General features: G+C 44.1%; 1 protein-coding gene across 1 annotated transcript in view; it reads right to left on the bottom strand.

The window, feature by feature from the left end:
- KIF6 (kinesin family member 6) overlaps window positions 1-19704 on the bottom strand; it is a 501761-nt gene that overhangs the window by 475852 nt on the left and 6205 nt on the right. The window contains exon 3 of the mRNA XM_045294777.1: window positions 13966-14040. Coding sequence (XP_045150712.1) covers window positions 13966-14040 — 75 coding nt within the window. The remainder of the gene's footprint in view (window positions 1-13965; window positions 14041-19704) is intronic.

The following is a 19704-nucleotide window of genomic DNA, read 5'->3' as shown; positions in this document are numbered from 1 at the left end:
GTTCACTGTATTTGAAAGCAAAATCAGATGCCCAAAGTTAAGTTAATGATCAGAAATATTTTCTGGTAATTTCCAATTATAAACTCTTTTCTGTTGATGCAACTGATGGTGGGGCTGAGCATTTCATAGGCTGTGGCGATACTGAGATGGACTTCGGATGAGTTATTTCCAAAAGGAAATTTTAACACGTGTAAACTGATGAGCCTTACAGTTTTTCTAAGAAAATCCAACTCTTTTATACAAGTCGATGCCATGTAAGTCTGAATTTAATTTTACATGTAAATATATACAGTGCATTGTAATGCTTCTGCTGACACTTCTGTAACTTGTGGACGTTGTACAAGAAACTGAAAGTAGCAGGATGACTTATGCACAGTTTAAAATGTCTATCCATCCAATCACTGTATCTACAGTTCAAAGACAATAATTATTTTTAATTGGTTTCCTAATCATTAGTCATTGGTTCATCTGAAGCTTCATATATAAATAGCATTCTCTCCCAATTGAACACAATGATTTTTATATTTAATTTCTATTCCTAAGATTGCAGGTATTTTTGCAATGTGACAATTGTTTTCAAAACTATAAATTCAAAGTTCTTTGAGAATTATTTTCATGGATTGAATTGGGTTCTCAAAAAAATCTACGTGGAAGTTCTAACTCTTGGTAACCGTGAATGTGACCTTGTTTGGAAATAGGACCTTAGAGATGTTACTAAGTAAGTTGACCTTTTGCCACACTGTAATAATGTGCATCCTAGTCCAACATGAATGTACTCAAGTTCACTGCCATCCAGTCAATTCAACTCAGAGCGATCCTGTAAAACAGGGTAGAACTGCCCTTGTGGATTTTTAAGTCATTTACCCACATTTCCCTTTCCAAGCCTGGTGTATGTCTGTTCTTATAAGTGACCTTGTTTATGGCACTTAGTTTTAACAAGCCTAGGAAACTAATACAAATAGTAGTTGTCCCAAATATGCTTTACTGTAATACTCATATGTATTATCTTCAATGTGTAGTAGTTTACTAATAGAGCTTTTTCCTGAGTATTAGCAATTCTTTTCCAAGTCCTCATGACAGAGGTTTATTTCCATGCACCACAGGGATCTGGAGCTGTCCCCAGGGAAGTCCACTCCAAGCCTTTGCCAATGCTGCTGCAGTTACTGGTACCAGTTGGGGTCTAGATCTGCCTTGGTGCCTTGGACTGTCCCACAGCATGTATATACTCAGATCTGCCTGGATTGCCTGATTGAGTCAGTATGAGAGCAAACTACAGCAAGAACACAACCACATGTACAAGTTCCACATGTTCAGGCATACGTCTGCTGTGCCAGTGGTCTTGATTTATAAAACACAAGTTCCAAGTTAAAATCACCCAGAATTTCAAGATGGCAGCTGCAGAGCATGAAACAAAGTGTGGGAGCCTTCTTATTGCTGGGCCTGTTCGGACTGCTTGCCCATAGAGCCATTCCTGCTTCCAGGGCACCAAAAGGAGCTGAGTCTTTGCTCGAAGTTGGATGGGGAGCCATTTGGAAGGTTTTGAAAAGAAAAGTGACATGAGATGCTTAATTTGAAGTCAGCATTAAAAAGGATAAATCTTGCATTTCCCTCCAATTCAAGCATTCAATTCGATGAACTCAACTGTCCCTTTCAGGACATATAAATTTCTGTTATTTTCTCTTTACTTGAGCAAGCATTAGGTGTACGCAAAGTAGAGTACATATACGCACAGTCTGTAACACTGACTAATTTGATGTATTTGGTCCCAGTGAACAAAGCATGAAGGGGTAGAAGACAATTGTGAGACCGTGGCAGCATGTGGGTGCAGGGCTTCTAGGTTACCTTGGTTCCTCTCCTGTTTTCTTTCCTCTATCTGGGCCACAGCCTTTGCCGACTCACCAAGGGCATCTCCTTGTAGTCCATTGTGACTCGGCCTTCAATCTCCACGTACCTGTCAGCTCCTCCTCTTACTGCTATAGGCCTGCTGTGCCCAGTTTACACTGTCAAGAGCAAGCCTCTGAATGGGCTCCGTTTACTTCTATTTGGGCAATGCTTTTAGCCCCAGATCCATCCCCAAGCCGGGGGTGGGGGGGGTGGGTGAAGATCTTAAGTGGCTAAAGGACCACACCGAGAACACGAGTGTCCGTAGCACAGGGAAAAAGTGAAAAGAAGTAAATGGAAAATTGACTTTTACCTCCCAGCTCTGCCTCCACTGACCAAGATGTAAACCCATGCTCCTATTTCTAATGGCCAGGAGGGACGCAGTAACATGGGCAAACGGCGCTGAAAAGCCAAATGGGATGAGGGCTGAGAAATGCCCGTGGATTTCATGACATATAAGTGATTGGTGAGATGATCAAGGATGACTTAAGTGAAACTGAATAACACCCACCTATCACCTGTGATAGAACCATCTATAGAGCAAAGAACTATGAAAGGGGAGATGTAGTTCTAACCCAAGCTCCGCAGGCTAATAATTACCGTGCAACGCTGAGGGAATCCATATGAAATTCTCATGCAAGGTGAGAATACCTGCATGCCTATAAGTGCAGTGTACACGTGCAGTTGAGATCGTAAGTGGAATACAGTACTTGAGATAGTTTATTGTGCCAGCCTGGCTGATAAACACAAGTGGGATTAACTGAAGGGCGGAGAGATAAATGGCTTGGTGAGCCTCACCTTTCTTGTTTCTCGCTCTTTGATCCTTGGACCAGTGTGCAGCTGCCTTTGGCCGATAAACACAAGTGGGATTAACTGAAGGGCGGAGAGATAAATGGCTTGGTGAGCCTCACCTTTCTTGTTTCTCGCTCTTTGATCATTGGACCAGTGTGCGGCTGCCTTGCTTGTTCTGTGCCTCAATTTACAAGCTACACTACCTGTGGGACGCCTAGCCTGTGGACTGTATTGCGGTAAGTTGAGGTCCCTTTAAGACATCTCTGGAGCTAGGGACTGGCAGTTGGTGACCTAGCTGACAGTTGGTGACCTGCCTTGTGATTGGCTGCTGTGCTGAGATAGCCTAGCTCTCTCTATAAATAGAGGAAGACCTGGCAGCAGACTAGACTTGAAGGACTGCTAGTGTCTCACAACTCTCTCTCTGCACTGAGCCATTTGTACTGCTTTATAATTTAACTGTTCATTTCTTGTATTATATATTTATCTGTATATAATTTAAAAGTTCATTTCTTGTGTTACATATCTAATTATCTTTATAAATAAATATATTAAATTATCAGCAATGTGGTTTTATCTCTCTAGAGAACCCTGTCTAACACAGTCCTATTGTGGTTGTCAAGTGCTGGTGAGTAAATCTGCCCACGTTATTCAAAAGTACACTAGAACTTCTGACCCAGAGCACGTGCCCAGCACAGAAGTAACTCCCTAGTTTGAAGAGGACGACTGACATTCTGCTAAGATGGATATGGACCAAGTAAAAGCTCTTTGGAAGGAGGAAGATACTTAGGTCTGCAAATGGTGATGCAGTAGATACATTTACTACTGTACGTTCCCCACCCCATCCCCAACAATTTAGAAACAACAGATTTTATGCATGGCTGTGTGCCTTTTTTTGCCCTAGTCAACTATAATTTTAAATGACTACATTTACAGTCTTTAAAAAAAATGTGTCCATTGTAATCAAGCACGACATATTTGAGTCCACAGAAATGTCCAAGCAGCTCTGCATTCTTTTGCTTTTGCTGCCTATCATTCTTTGGGGGCATCGTACAGAGAATATGCAGCCACTGAAACGATCTTTGCATCACTGCGACTGTCCTAGGGTCCTGAAATACGAATGTGTGATGGAACTGTTTATGTGGACCTCGGGAGAAAGTAAACACAAAAAGAGTTGGGTGTAGGAAGTGTGGAATCATAAGCAAGAAAATCAGAATGAGGCAAAATCTCGAATTAGAATGAAAACTCCTACGGGGGGGGAAGAGGGCACAGATGGCAATGATGGCAGAATGACCCCCCTCGAGGGGGACGAACACCAGGATGGCAGATGTAGGGATAGAAAGGGCGGTGTAAGATATGTTTAAATAATAATAACAATACAAAAGATATTAAGGGTTCAAGAGGGTGGCGGGGGGGAGGGGATAAAGAGGAGCTAATAGCAAAGGGCTCATAAAGAAAGACAATGTTTTGAAATTGTTGATGGCAACATTTATACATTTCCACTTGATATAACGGATGTATGCATTGTTGTAATATATATAAGACCCCCCAATAAAATTATTTATTAAAAAAATGAAAACTACTTTTCTGTAAAAATGGTAGGAAGCCAAAAAGGGATGATGGCTAACACGTATTGAGCACATGCTATGAGCTCACGCGGCTCTTCATGTTTTGCACGTATGGTTCATTTGATAACCATGGCAATACAGTGGGGTAGGATTACAAGATCACATTCTACACTCACAGGTAACAAAGGAAAACAACAACAACAGATGCAGAAAGACTAAGTAACCTGTGAGTGTTGCTAACACAAATCCTGTCTAAAAGTGGGATGTGAACCTACAGTATGGCTACAAACCCAATCACTGTGCTGTATAGCCTTCCAGAATTATTTCTTGAGAGCAAATGTCTTAATTCCTTGAAAACATAAATCCTAATCGAGACTATCCTGCGGCACTTTCTCAGGGCTCTGTAACTAACTATCTGTGTGTTTTAGGTACAGTGCCCGGTACGAAATGAAAAGGCAGAATCCTTTGTGCAGAAACAATTAAGAATTTCGAGAGGGCAACAACAAGGCATGAACTCAGCTCGGAACCCCTTCAATCCCAGGCCCTGTGCAGCTATTTGTGATGCACGCCCACAAAACCATCCGTAGTTTTAGGGCGGGGTGCCTTAACTGAATGTAGAAATAGCTAACCCTTGGTGGCATAATGGGACAAGCACTGGGCTGCTAACTAAAATATCAGCAGCTGGAGATTCCCAACCACCCTGTGGGAGAAAGAAGAGGCTTTCTACTGCCACGACGAGCGGCAGTCTCAGGAGCCCACAAGAGCACCTCTAGTCTGTCCCACGGTCTCTCTGAGTTGAATCTACTTGGCTGTCAACGAGAGGCTAGGGGATCCATGAAAAACAAACACAAACCAATTTAGAATGTGACCACTATTCAGAGTATCTCACAGATCTCTGAACATACATCTTTTCCAGACAAAGGCCATGCGACCCTCTGTCAGTGAATTCCAAATGAGAGCATCCATCAGGTATTGATGCTTCTGGCCCGGGGACACACACTGTGACAACCACTGGCTTCCTCGAAAGACAAGCATCTAAAAGTTTATTTAGATTCATTGGAAAAGGCCTCTGTCCAAAACAAGAAATTCTTCAGAAGGGAACAAAAGTACAAACTCCTTTTATAATAAAGCCCACAAATACCTTTATCCAGAAGGAAAATGACAGGTCCTACGAGACAGTCCCCACCTGCTCATTCTTTCATCGAACAAATATCCATTAAGATTTGACTATGTGTACCCGCCTGGCACTATTCTAAGAGTGGAGGAGACAGCTGTGAACCAAGATAAGGAGTCCTGGCCTTCTTAAAATGCACATTGTAGTGGGCAGAGGTAGAGAATGAACCACTTAGCAGGTAAACCCCGCGTAAAGGCATTCCTCGGAGATATTGAAGGTTCGCTCCAGACTGCCATGATAAACTGATTATTGCAATAAAGCAAGTCAGGTGAATTATTTCGTGGGGGGTGGGTGAGGGGTTTCCCACTGCCTATACAAGCAGTGTTCCCTCCACACTGTAGTCTACGAACAAGAGGAAGATGAGGCAGTCTGGTTCCGTGAAGACGGACACTCCTGCAAACCATAGCAGTTCTACTTTGCCCCACAGGGCTGAGGTGAGTTGGCATCAACTTGCTGGCTCTGGGTTTGGTTGTTGGTGGGTAGCCTATTAAGTGTGTAATAGCCTTATGGAAGAAAATGATATATTGTGAGAATTAACCAAATGTGACAGAGAAACAAAGGAAGAACCTGCTGTTGGGGAAAATGGGGCCAACAGACGTACCGGAGGCAGGGTGGCCGTGAATCTTCCCATGTGCAAACGATGCCACGTCTGGGAAGTGCAGCTGAGTGAGGTGAGTCTGTACGGATAGTGTGCTAACTGATGACGATACCGTGAAGAACATGAGAACATGGTAAGGGGTGAGTGTGGGTGAGGGGCTGTTGTTTCACGTAGGGGATCAAGAAAGGTCTCACTGAGAAAGTACTTGAGCAGGGGCCTGAAGGGCCAGAGGGATCCACCAGAAACAGATCGGAGAGGAGAGGAGGCAGGCAGAAGAAACAAGTACAAAGGTCCTGGGCTGGGAACATGCATGGGATGGCTGGGAAATAACAATAAAAACCTGTAAACATGTATTGAATTATTTACAAATGGGAGGAATGGCCTACTATCCTTTATGGGCAAAATGATACCACTGAGAATGTGAATTTTAGAATGCTGGAAGGAAAGAAAGAGAGTCCTCCACCAACCCAAAAAGCAGAGGATTTCTCTTCTCCATCCCAGAATCTCCGTATTTTGTAACCCAGTCTCAGATAGAGATACCCCGGTCTCACAGAGATAACCCAGTCTCACATACAAATAACACTGGATATTGTGCCTCGTCGGGATTGCTTTTTCATTTTTGTTTGTTTTTTGAACTCTTTTGCTATTGAGATAATGCTCAGGAAGCGAAGCCTGGACATTTTCAGGCTGCAAGTGGGGAAACGTGGATATACTGAAGTTGAAGGATCCTGTGCCCTTGCCACTACGTGCTCTGGATTCCCTGTTCACATTCATGATGACGGCTTCTAACTGAAAACATCTCAGATGTTTCCCTTCCTGCGGGAGCTTATTTGATTTGTGCTCAAGTCAAGCTGGAAAAAGTCAAGGAATTAACTGTGCCCATTCAAGCATGCGAGCAACTCTCACCCAATGATGGGCCAAACCCAAACCAAACCAGAGGATTCAGACTCATCCAACCCCATGTGTGCAGAGTAGAACTGTCCCATAGGGTTTCAAGGTCACAGCCTTTGAGATCCGTAGTGTGAAGCCTTAGTCTGGTTGGGTTCAAGGTGCCAGCCTTCACAGTTAGTAATATCCAGCACTTAACTATCTATGCCACTCAGGGACTTCTTCAACGATGGACCTGAAACCATCAACCTGCATCTATGGTGTCTGCTTGTTAACTAGACTGCTGGTGTTCTCTCCAAATAAATCAGTGGGGTAGCTGTAATGACTACACGAGCCCATGGGGAAATGGAATTAAAGATCATGGAGATTTTCCACTAACTTTTTGAAGATCCTTCCTAGGACTCCCTCTCTCTTGAGGATCTTGTTGGAACACCTTAAGGTCATCCTGTAGGTTGTGAAGTAACATGGAATTGGCTCTGACTCGAAGTGACCCAATCCAAAACACTGCCCAGTCCATCACCATCCTTACAATTGGTATGCTTCAGCCACAGCGTCAATGCCTCTCATCCAGGATCCTCCTCTTTGCCCTGCCCCTCCACTTTACCAGCTCTCCTAGAATATGACTGAAGCAGACAAGACAAAGTCTTGCCATCCTTGCTTCCAAGACGTGTGTGTGCTGGCCGCCCTTCTTCCAAGACAGATTTGTTTATTCTTATGATCGTCCACAGTGTTTTCAATATTCTTTCACCAACATTCATCCTTATCCACTGTTCGATGTTCACTAGCTAATGAGGCATTGAGAATATCATGGCTTGGATTAGGCCCACCTTATCCTCAAAACGGCAACCTTGATCTTCTACGTTAAACAGGTCACGTGCAATAGGCTTGCTGAAGGCAATATGACGTTTGATTACTTGACTGCTGATTCCCTGAGCATTGATTCTGGATCAAAGCAAGATGGAGAGCCTTGACAATTTCATTTGCCATGATGTTGTTTATTAGTCCAGTGGTGAGGATTTGTTTTGTTCTTGGCATTGAATTGTCCATAGTGAAGGCTGATGTCCTTGATCTTCATCAACAAGTACTCCAAATCCTTGCTTTCAGCCAGCAAGGCTGTGTTACCTACACATCACAGGTTGTAAAGAAGTCTTCCTCCAACCCTCGTGCTGCATTCTGCTTCATGTATTCCAGCTTCTCACGTTATTTTCTTAGCACACAGATGTATGCTAGGAAGTATAGTAGAAGGACACAACTTTGTCAAACATCTTTTCTGGTTTTAGGCCATGCAGTATTCCCTTGTCTCGTTCGTTCATGTACAGGTTCTGCGGAAGCACCATGAAGTATTCTGGATTCCCATTCTCCTCAAGGTTACCCATGGTTTGCTACGGCCCACCCAGTCGAATATCTTTGCAGAGTCAATAAAACACAAGTAAACATCTTCCTGGTATTCTCTTCTCCCAACCAGGATCTAGCCAACATCAGCAATAATATCTCTAGTTCTATAGCTCCGTCTGAATCCAGCTTATCTTGTGTCTACTTCCTTGTTGTTAGCTGTTATGTTAGGTCTCTTGTTTTTAACCACGAAGTTGTTCTCTTAGTTGGAAATCATTTTTTAAGATACTACACTCAAAAGTTAAAATTAAGAAAACAGTCATATCACATAGCAGATATATGTAAAGCTATTAGTAAATTCAGTGTAGCAGGAAGTGGAGCTAAGCACAGACACATGTTTGTAAACAAATCTTCTGGTCAGGCTGTTTTGTGGCCAGTAGTTGAGCCCTTTTTTTTTTTTGTCTTTTACTTTTGAAAAATAATTGTGCGGTAATTGTGTGGCTTAAATTCATAAGCACTTGGCTTGTGGAAGGCTGCTATGGACAGTGAGAGCCATCAACTGTGCAGTGACGAATCCCACACTTACGCCCCAGCACTAATAGGACTATATTGGAACAGCAAGTCTGCACTGGAAGAACATCTCTTAGAAGCAAGGGAGGCAAGATTTGGCCTCACACACTTTGAACGTGTTAGCAGGAGAGACCCTGGACAAAGCCATTGCATTTGGTAAAGTAAAGGGTCAATGCAAATAAATGAAGACCCTCAGCAAGGTGGATTGGCATCGTGGCTACAACATGGGCACAACCACAACAATTGTGGGAATGGTGCCGCCCCAGGCCGTGTTTGTGCTGTCAGACATGGGTTCACTGTCCTTTGGAACCGATTCAGCAGCATCGAACAACAACAACCTGGCTGAGGATCAGCAGAGTCCACTTCTCTCTCTGTATTCCATACGTAAGGTGCCCCGGTTGCATCATGATTTAGATTTTGAGCTGCTACCTACAAGGTCAAAGGTTCAAACCTATCAGTCACTCCATAAAAGAACAATGAGGCTGTCTACTCCCATAAAGATAGACAGTCTCAGGAACACTATGTAGGATCTCCATGAGTCAGAATCAACTCAGTGGCAGTGGGCATGTTTTTTGTTTTTATTTTTCTGTCTACATGGTGCGCTATCTTCACAATTGTTCAGTTTGAGCCTCTGCTGGACCCTTGGGTGAATCTATCTCACCGAGGGTCTTCCATTCATGCACTGACCCTCTACTTTATCAAGCAGGATATCCTTCCACAGGGATTGATCTTTCCTGATACTATGACTAAAGTAAAAGAGACCAGGTTTTCCAGCCTCAGTTTTAAGACACATCTGGCAGTTCTTCTTCCGAGGCAGATTTGTTTGTTCTTATGGTACTCCATTTTCAATATTCTTCAACAACACGTTAATGCAAATGTGTCCATTTTTCTGTTGTCTTCCTTATTCATTATCCAACTCTCATGTGCATATGTGGCCATTGAAAATACTGTGGCTTCCATCAGTGCACCCTAGTCCTCAAAGTGGACATGCTGCTCTTGAACACTTCCTAGAGGTCTTCTGCACAGATTTGCCTGATGCAGTATGTCATTTGATTTCCTGACTGAGCACTGATTGTGGATCCAAGAAGATGAAATCCTCGATAGAATCAATCATTTTCCCATTTCTCGTGGTGTTGGCCATTGGTCCAGTTGTGAGGTGTTGTTTTGTTTTCTTTACCTTGAGCTGCAATCCAGACTGAAGGCTGCAATCCTAGATCTTCCTCAGCAAGTGATGCAAATCCTTCTCCCTTTCATCAAATAAGATGTAGCATCTGCCTACTGACTGCTGTTAATAAGTCTTGAAAAAACATAAATAAACTTAGGTATCGGAACGCAAGCTAAACGCATAAGCACTGGAAGGGTTGGAGTAGAGCATACAACTCAGAGGGAACACAGGACAGCCACACCGCAAAAGAAAAGAATAAAACTGCCAAAATAAATCAAGAAAACTATTATAGAACCTATGATACATAGAAAAAAAGAAATAAAATGGGCAGAGCAGCTCCATACTATTAAGGTAATCATCAGAAATCCAAACCATTAAAAGGTAGCAATTAAAGATAACAGGATCTGTAGTTGGGCATATTCTATTTCCTAGCACTCTACTTAAGATTGTAACAGGGCTATTTCATGAAAAGATGGGAGAAATGTCTCAAAAAGGAAACGTTTTAAAAGACATATGTCTTTTTGATAAGAGATATGTTCCCCTATGCGCAGCTTGAGCTGCTGAGATAAAAAATGCTCTTGTCTTTAATTTCTGTAATCTTGTCCCTGAATTCACTTAAAAACAAAAACAAACGAAAAAAACAAGTTAACTGCTATTAACTCGATTCCTACTCAAAGTGACCCTGTTGGCCAGAGTAGAACTGCTCTTGAGGGTTTCCAAGACTATAAATCTCTACAGAGCAGAGAGCTTCACCTTTCTCCCATGGAGCAGCTGGTGGTTTTGAACTGAAGACCTTGTGGTTAGCAGTCCAACACACGGTCCACTGTACCACTATTCATCCAATTGCCCCTTTGCCAGCTTCCTAGGTGCTAATGGATGTAAAGTATGTGCTTGAGGAGAAGATGGCTGTTCTCGGAAGAAACCCAGAACTCTATCTCGGTGGGGTCAAAGAGGAAAGATTGTCCGCTGCAGCCAGAAAATCTAGGCTACTCTGAACAGAAGTAATAAATTATATCCATTGCTTGAGAGAGCCTTCCACTTTTATTAAGGAGTCTAAGGGTAAGTACTTGCCCATTAAAGAAAATATCAGTAGTTCAAAACCACCAGCTTCTCCGTGGAGGAAAGACGGAGCCGTTTGCTTCTGAAAAACTTGGACAGCCTTGGACACCCAATGGGACAGTTCTACTCTGTCCTATTGGGTCACTATGAGTCAAAATCAACTCCACCAGGCATAATTTTTTGGGTTCGGTTTTGTTCTTTACCCTCTTTTACTCCCTTTCACTGGCCCCCTCCACCTATTCTCTCTACATGCTATTTGGCATGTAGACATGGGTGTCTGATTAGTATGTAATCCCAAGAGAGAGGAATTTAGGTGTTCTCCTCCCAAGCCATACATTGGGATGTACTGAAGGTAAGCTAATCCTCTGGTTGGGAGCCTACCTCTATAGCTCTGATCAGGATGTGTGCTCTTTTGCTCCTCCCTGTCCCATTGAAGTAGCAAATGTCCCATCTGGTCTGGTCTGTGCTCTGCTCCGATGAGTCCTCCCCTAAGAACTCTGGAATAAGAGGGACACTGCACTTGTCACCATGGAGTTGGGTGTCCTTGACTATGAATCCCCTGACGTCATGCAGCCTTCGCTACAGCAGAAGGGGAAGACAGATAAAATGAACTAATAGTCAAACTCTATAGCGTATGGTACTGAATGCTAGAGGGAAACAGGGAAGTGTGATGGGAATGAAATTTTCAACAGAGTAGCAAATCATGGATGTCCTTCTTGGAAAGCAGACAAATAAGCAAAAGCCTCAAGTTGCATGAGGAATCGATCTGGCAGATTTCGGAAGGAAGAGGATTCCAGGCAGAGAGACTGTAAGAGCCAATGACAAATCTATACACTTTAAGCCAAGTAAAGTAACGGAGATGGAGTTTCTAGTGACATGGGAGGGTGGGGGGGGACAAGACAGGGTAGCATCTCAGAAGCCAAGTGAAGAAAGTATTTCAAGGTGGATGGAGTTGTCAGCTGTGCCAAATCACAGGCATATCAAATAGCAGAAGGACTGAGAAGTTACCAGTATTGGATTTAGCAAATGGAAGCCATTGGCTTTGGCAACAGCAACCTCAGTGAGGTGTGCCTCAGGCACGGGGCTCAAGAGAAAAACTGGGCCAGGGGTCACTGTCGTCACTGTTTCGGGAGTAGAAAGCCTCATCTTTCTCTCACAGAGCAGCTGGTAGTTTCAAACTACTGACCTTGTGGTTGGCAGCCCAGTGAATCACCAATGTCATATTATTTCCAATGACACTTCCCATAAGGAAAAGCAGACAAAAGGCTATACAGAAACAAAAGGGCAGTGGCTGGAAGGGGAAGTGGAATCAAGGTGGGAGGGGTGGGCAGGAATGGATGCAAAAACCAGTCATGCTGAAAACAAAGGATGGTTCTCTACCTGAAAAACTTTAGGAAGTTTCAAAATAAAACAGATGTGACCAGCTATCTGAAAAAAAGACAAACTCAAATGATTACAAAAAGGAAGGAGATTTCACAAATCCCTGGCACCCAAAGCGACCCAGATTCTTTACGTTTGTGAGCATCTTGGCTTGTGAGTATTCCTAAAATAGCATAAGTGTTGTACATCCTTGGTTGTGTTTGATCCAGTGGGAATATGGTGCTAAGCGAGAATGGCTTCTTTTGAGTTACATTTCACAAAACAGGAGGATGAGGGACAGACTGTGGCAACATGCTTTCAGCCACAGGGAAGGATACACTGATGCATGGATCAAAAATTGGATACACGTGTATATCCATCTGGGTGTGTATAAGTATGTACCAAATATACATGGACATCCTTTCCTCATAAGGATGGGTATACCTGAAGGTTATGAAGTCACTAAAATCACCCCAACGGTTCTAGGACCATTTATTATGAGTGGTCATTTCCCACTGATTCTTGACAAGAGAAGAGTGGATTTACCAGAGGGCTTGCGTCAGCGTCTGCTCCCGAGGGGAAGTTGCCATGATACATGAACCCACTGCCCTGCAGCCCAGGCAGCTTCTGAGGCTGTACGTCTTTGCAAAAGCAGAGAGCCTCATCTTCCTCCCTCAGAGCGGGCCGTGGGTTTGAATTCCAGACTTTATCCAACAGTGGCACCATGACCCCTTATTATATCCAAGGGGGATTCAAAAAGCCCATGGAAAAATGTCATGGTCATGTTTGTTTGTTTTTTTCATTCCTACTTTCCCACAGAGTTTTTGAAGCCTCCTCAGATTAGTAAATTGACACTCTGGCTTATCCCTTATTCTCAGATGAGTGTGGTTCTAATAGTCAGCAGCCTGGAACTATCTGGCTACACAGGAACAAAAGGCACCTAGGAAGCTAAGAGCCAATTAGTTATTACCCTGAGGTAGAGTCGCCATGGGCCAACCAGTATTAAGCCTCCCCGGGGTATACCTCATCCTTTATCATCCAATCGTGTTTGAAACGCTGTACAGAGGAAAGATCATTGGAATGAACAGAAACCCATCTGAGACTCTACCATCAATCGCCCTACCACCCTCAACAATGTCACATCATCTCTGAGATCCTATTCACATAGCTTTGAAAATGGGAACACTAATAGCTATGCTGTCCTTTGCTAGTTTGTGTTGAGGCTCAGCATCGAAATAATACAAGCAGACCCAAAAAAGTATCAAAAAATTAAAAATGAACACACTACCATTGAGTCACAGTCAGAGTTGCAGCTCTGTGGGAGAAATAGGAGGCTTTCTGCTCCAGGAGAGATTTCTAGTCTTGGAAACCCACAGGAGCAGTGCCACCCTGTCCTACAGGGTCTCTATGAGATGACCACAGGTCTGAGTCAGGGGCTATCTGTACAGAAGGGATCACCATTGCAGGTACTGCAGGCTGTGAATACAAGTGAGACACTGACGCACATCACCACAATTCTTTTAGGATGGACGAGCAGATGAAAAATCATTAGCCAACTGGAGCAAATATGAGGAAATCCTACCTTTCAGCCACGGGTTTGGCGATGCTTTCGAAAATGGCGTCTTGCTTTGCATCCTGATCAAAAATCCTTTGAAATCTGCAAATGTTAAAATGATGGATATTTCAAAGCCAAGTCTTCAAAACACCACTGAATTCATAAATCTTGTTTATCTGCTTGGCAACATGCTCCAAATTTACATCACTGGGCTTACCTAACTGAACACAATGTTTCCCTGTAGTCCCAAGCACACTGTGCTGTTGTCCTCCTGGACGCAAATGGGTGGAAAAACAGTATTGCTTTGACACCATCTGCACAATAAATGCCTCTGAAAAACTGCAGCCGCTTTGAACCAAATAATCGACTGTGTGTGTGTGTGTGTGTGTGTGTGTGTGTGTGTGTGTGTTTTCAGCTCTCAGGAGGGACAGTGTGTACAATTGGCACTGGATTCAAGTGTAGATAACTGCCTGGAATGGAAACCCAAGAACAGGATATAACTGCCAAATGCTTGGTGTCTGACCTGTAAGCACAGAGCGATGGAGAGAAAACAGTGAGCTGAAATGTATTCTCCAATGATTCGACACTGAGTCCTACTATCCATTGGCCACTTCATCCTCAGGATGGTTTGCTTTGTTCTGTTAACCATTCGTCAAAAGTCACAAGGTAAATGAAGAGAGAAGCCCTGCACAGAGAAGTCTGCATCTGCCAGACTAGAGGCTTGGGAAGGTGTTAAAGCGCCCGGGTCATTCTCATAGGGCCATTCCAAAAGCTTACATGATCACATGATCACAGCACAGTGGAAGACCTGTGGTGGAAACATACGAGGGTGTGTCCAAAAGTTCACGAAACAAGCGGAATAAAAAGATGACGAAAATGTCCCATGAATTTTTAGAAGCATCCTCGGACAACCTATTATTTTTTCAGTGTGGTAAGTGCTACCAGGGAGGAGCCCTGGTGGAGAACACATTGGGTTACACATTGGGTTGCTAGCCTCAAGGTCAGCAGTTCAAACCCAACAGTGGCCTTGTGGGAGAAAGAGGAGGCTGTCTGCTCCTGTGCAGAGTTACTGCCTCGGAAGCCCACAAGGGCTGATCTACTCTTTCCTAGAGCGTGTCTGTGAGTTAGAATTGACTCAATACATTTGGGGTTTGGTTTTATGGTTTAAGATGCTACTAGTTAGTAAGGCCTTCATGGAAACATCATGATGGAAGGGAGAGAGGGGAGGAGGAAGAAGAGGAAAAAGGAGGGAGAGAGAGAACAACAGACAGAAAATCAAATGGGCAAAGTATTAACAATTGACAAATCTCTCACAAAGGGTTTGTGAGTACTGATGGACTGGGCTGTTCTTCCACCTTTTCAGCAAATGTTAAAATTCTCAGAATGAAAATGGGAGGAAGAAACTTTAAAGCAAAACCTTTCAAACAAACACTTGCCCTGAGAGTGGCTTTATGACGAACTGAAGAACCTCTGAGGTACAGGTGACTGCCCATCCAAGAGCACGTGTTCAATTAAACACTGAAAATCATGACCTCTAGGACTGCCTTTCCAATTGAGGCTTCCAGGAGGATGTCTTGGACTAAACTGGAAATGTAAGATGGAATGAAACCGTCTTTAGCCAACATGAACTTCAAAAGATCCCTGGAGCCGATCCCTCCTCGCCCCCACCCCGTTCATAGAAACAAACGGGTGAAAGTCATACAAAGAGAGATTCTAAGGTAGTCTGGATACTGTGGCAGTTAGCACGCAAGACAATATTTCAGACCACAAAGTTTAGGGAATGTACCTTGCGCCCACAACACTCCTCAGAACCCTGTGGGTGTATTACAGCCTGGGACCTGAGATAGCAGGGGCCCTGGCTGCCCACTTGTTCCTCAGAGCACTGACAACAACAACATCGGAACACAATTGTTGGCAGTGTTTCGGGGGATGATAACTGAGTGCATCCGTCAGTTATTCTTCCTTGTCATTACCCATTCTTTCAGACGCAAAATGGATTCTCTATACAACCGCGGGCACCAAAAGGGAGGCATGGTAAGACGGGGCAGTGGTAAAGTGCTAATGGAAAGGCCAAGACAGTCTACTTCCAGAAAGATTTGCAAAGACTTGGAAGGAGCTCAACTCTGTTCTAGCCAGGCCAGCAGTGTGTTGGGTTGGGTATGAGCCAAAGAGATGATGGAGTTTTCAGCAAGATCATTGCATCAGGCACAAAACCTGTGCCGAAAGGTACTTTATCCAAAATTAATTGGAGCACTTTCAATCACTAATAGAGCTATTCATTCCACAAACCAGTATTGAGTGCCGACAATGTAGCAGGCACTTCTAACAAGGTTTAAATTTGGGGAGAATATAATTTTAATACAATACCGATAAAGCATATTGAATTCGTTGAGGAAAAATTACATCCTCCCCTATTTAAAATAACAGGCAATAGAACGACCAGCCCTGGAGACGGGCTCCATTTATTGGCTTTTCCCCGACACATTTTAGAAATGGAGATTTTTTTTTCCCCCGCACCAATGTTTACAATAAATCACATGATGCATATTAAACATCAAATATCATCATCAAAAAATATTTCATTTTCTGCAATGTAGTCACACAGTAATCTGAAAAGGCATTATGATCAGCAATCTTCCGAAAACCACTGAGGCGAAAAATAAAATTGCAGCGTTAGACAGGATTTTAATAAAATTCCGTCTAATCTTTTGCCGAGGAAGAAGTAGAGGCCGACACGGACAAAGTCATTTCCTGATGTTGCTGAAGCTAATCAATAACATGTTTTGCGGCGTAACTTCGATTTCTTGGTTCCCAGGAGGTCCTGCGTGTATCAGAGAATGGTTAGTGCCTTTGTCTAAAATCCACTTCAGACGGAAAGTGTTCTGATCACCTCCCTCACCAAACCTGTTCTCCCTGTAGTCTTCCTCATCCCAAACCGGAACTCACTGCCATTGGGTTGGGTCTGATCCTTCAGGACAGATTCAAGCTGAGGCTTAAGGTTTCTGAGACTGTAAGTCTTTAGGGGAACAGACAGCTTCCTTTTTCTCTCGTGGCGTAGCTGGTGGGATGGAACTACCGACTTTGAGATGAGTAGTCTGGTGTTTAACTCACAAAGCCGCTGGGCCCCCTTTTCCTCACCTCCCCTAAAAAACAAACTCACTACCACCCAGTCAATGCTGACCCACAGCAAACCCCTGTGGGTTCCTGAGACTGTTTGCAGGAGTAGAAAGTCGAGTCTTCCTCCCTCCGAGCTATTAGTGATTTCAAATTGCTGACCATGCCATTCGCAGCCCAATGTCTAACCACCACACTGCGAGGGCTCCCCTTTCCTCACGCCAGCAACAGAAAAGGCCATCCTTCCAAGCGTTCAGTTCTTGGGCTCTCCTTCTATTGCACTCTATCCCCAACTCATCAGTGCATCCTATCAACTCTGATCTTACAGTCCAACTCTTTCCCAGGATGTCCACTGCTAACACCCTGCGGCAAGCTGGGGTTGCTGAAATAGCCTAACTGCCCCACCCCACCCCTACCCCCAGGCCTTGTCTGTTGGTACTTATCTCCACAAGGGAGCCTGGGAAAACGTGAGATTATTTCACTCCTCCATTAGAAGCCTCCATGGCCTTCCTGCCACACTTGGGGAAAAGCCTAAAACCTTGCAATCATAGTTAAAGGCCTTTAGGATCTGCCCTGTCCCTGAGCCTACTACCACTTTCATTCTCTTCTCCTCTGTCCCTCGCTAGTCCCACAGATCCCGCTGCTCAACATGCCAGGTACTTTCCCACACACTCTTCCCTCTCCCTGAAATCCTCTGACCGCTGAGAACCGAGCTAAGAACCAAGCGGCTGCTTCTCCATCTCCTCCGGTCTTGGCTTCCAAGGTGCCTTTCTGGTCATGCCATCACTGCCTTTGTGGCTCCTCATGATCCTCCTCTCCCTGCCTTCTTCTCCACGGTGTTTGCCATGCTCGGCTCTCTCCGCCCACCACACCTGTGAGCACCATAACACAGCCCGCCGCTCCACACATTTACGATATTTATTGATTACACGATTTGCTTGAGGGGAGAACATCCCTTCAGATGCTTAAATATTTCTCTCCAAACTATACCATTGCTCATTTCTTTCTTTTAAATGGGAAAGCCAATATTTCTGACTCAGAGGGAAGAATGCAGAGACATGAAAATAAGCAAATGGTGGTTTCCGTTTCCGTTCTGGTTTTTCCCCAATAGGCATAGGTTTAGATGCTCTGTTTGTGGCTCCGTAATTCAAGCACGGCTTCGGCATGAAGCCAAAAGATAGCAATGGGGTCGGTTGTTCCTCAATCCAACAGAGCCCCATGTTGAATAAAATGTTTCAGCAAAGAGTTGCTTTCTGAAGTCTGGCTTAAGTCAGTTTCCCTGAAGTCACAGTAACTAAGTATGTAGCATGCGCACATCAGCGGGCAGATGCCCCCTTCAAAAAAGTGCACGATGTATTAATTATGGGCTACTTCTTACAGGATATAGCAAAAGATGTTGGGATCACAGAGATCCGATGGGGACTGTCTCTGTCATGGCTTCAAGTGCTACCACTCCGGTGTGCACTTATGATGAAAAGAGATGTGATATGAAATAGGGATGGAGGTGGGGGGGTGTATGTATGGACAAGTCAAAAGGTAGTGCAGGCAAAATCAAGAAACCTTTATTAAATAAGAGTGACAAAAGGTAAAGCTACCAATTATACTCCTAACATAGGTTAATTCAGAGCAGCCACATTTCAAGTTCAAGAGCTGCCTGTGTTGTGCGTAGGGGCCACACAGTGGTGGGCTGCACAGATACAGCAAGTATGTAAGTACGGAAGCATGTGCGTAAGCAAACATGCGGTCCCTGTATCATTTGCGCTATAGAGAAACTCCTTGGATGAAATCCCTATCTTCAGTAAGTTTAGCTGTGTGCTGAACTCCCTCAAGTGCTAAAGCACCGTTGGCCAGGTGTAGGAAAAGGATGACTGTGGGAGTTACATAATCTGGTGTCAATTTGAGGACTGAGAGTGTAGTGGTGGAGTCTAGCCTGTCAATCAGGTCATAGTCAATGTGGCCTCTGTGTGGGCATGGCCTTCCCCTGGGAATTCTGGGAACTCCAGAATTTTTCCTCCTGGGAGGTGGAAGACACTTCTCTCTCTCTGCTCACTCCCTTGGAGACTCTCTACTGACAAGACTCACTCCCTGAGAGACACTCTACTGACAAGACATGTTGCGCTACACCCTGGGAGCTGGAGAAGCCACACGGACCTACCCTGATGTAACCAGACCTCTGGAGCCAGAGAAGCCACATAGAGACCCCTGCCAGTGCTGAGATGCTTACAATGCCCTTGGGTCCACAAGACATCCAACTGACTGGCCTGTGATCCTCCTGCATTCGGCATCATTGCAAGTATTTCGTGAGTCTGAAGAGGACTTTATAGATTTGCATAGGACATATGGCCTAAAATTGGACTTATGGACTTGATCTGGACTGGGCTGGGACATTTTCTTAATATTCAATTGCTCTCGTATATCAACCTCTTTCTTATATACATATGAGTATGTCTGTGAATTTGTTTCTCTAGTCTACCTAGACTAAGGCAAGGACCTGGAACTAGATCAACAGAGGCGGGAAAGAAAAGCTGAGATCTTAGACTATGATCTTGGATACACACATACACCATCTTTTCAACCTTCAGCCCATTGGGAAAAGGCCATTTGTGTTCTATCTACTAAGTGAGATAGACTGCCATACTGCCATACTGCATT

Source organism: Echinops telfairi, unplaced genomic scaffold (assembly GCF_000313985.2).
Source record: "Echinops telfairi isolate 266 unplaced genomic scaffold, ASM31398v2 ScPeMD7_3533;HRSCAF=4204_1, whole genome shotgun sequence".
NCBI lineage: Eukaryota > Metazoa > Chordata > Mammalia > Afrosoricida > Tenrecidae > Echinops > Echinops telfairi.
This window is presented reverse-complemented; position numbering and strand designations above follow the sequence as displayed.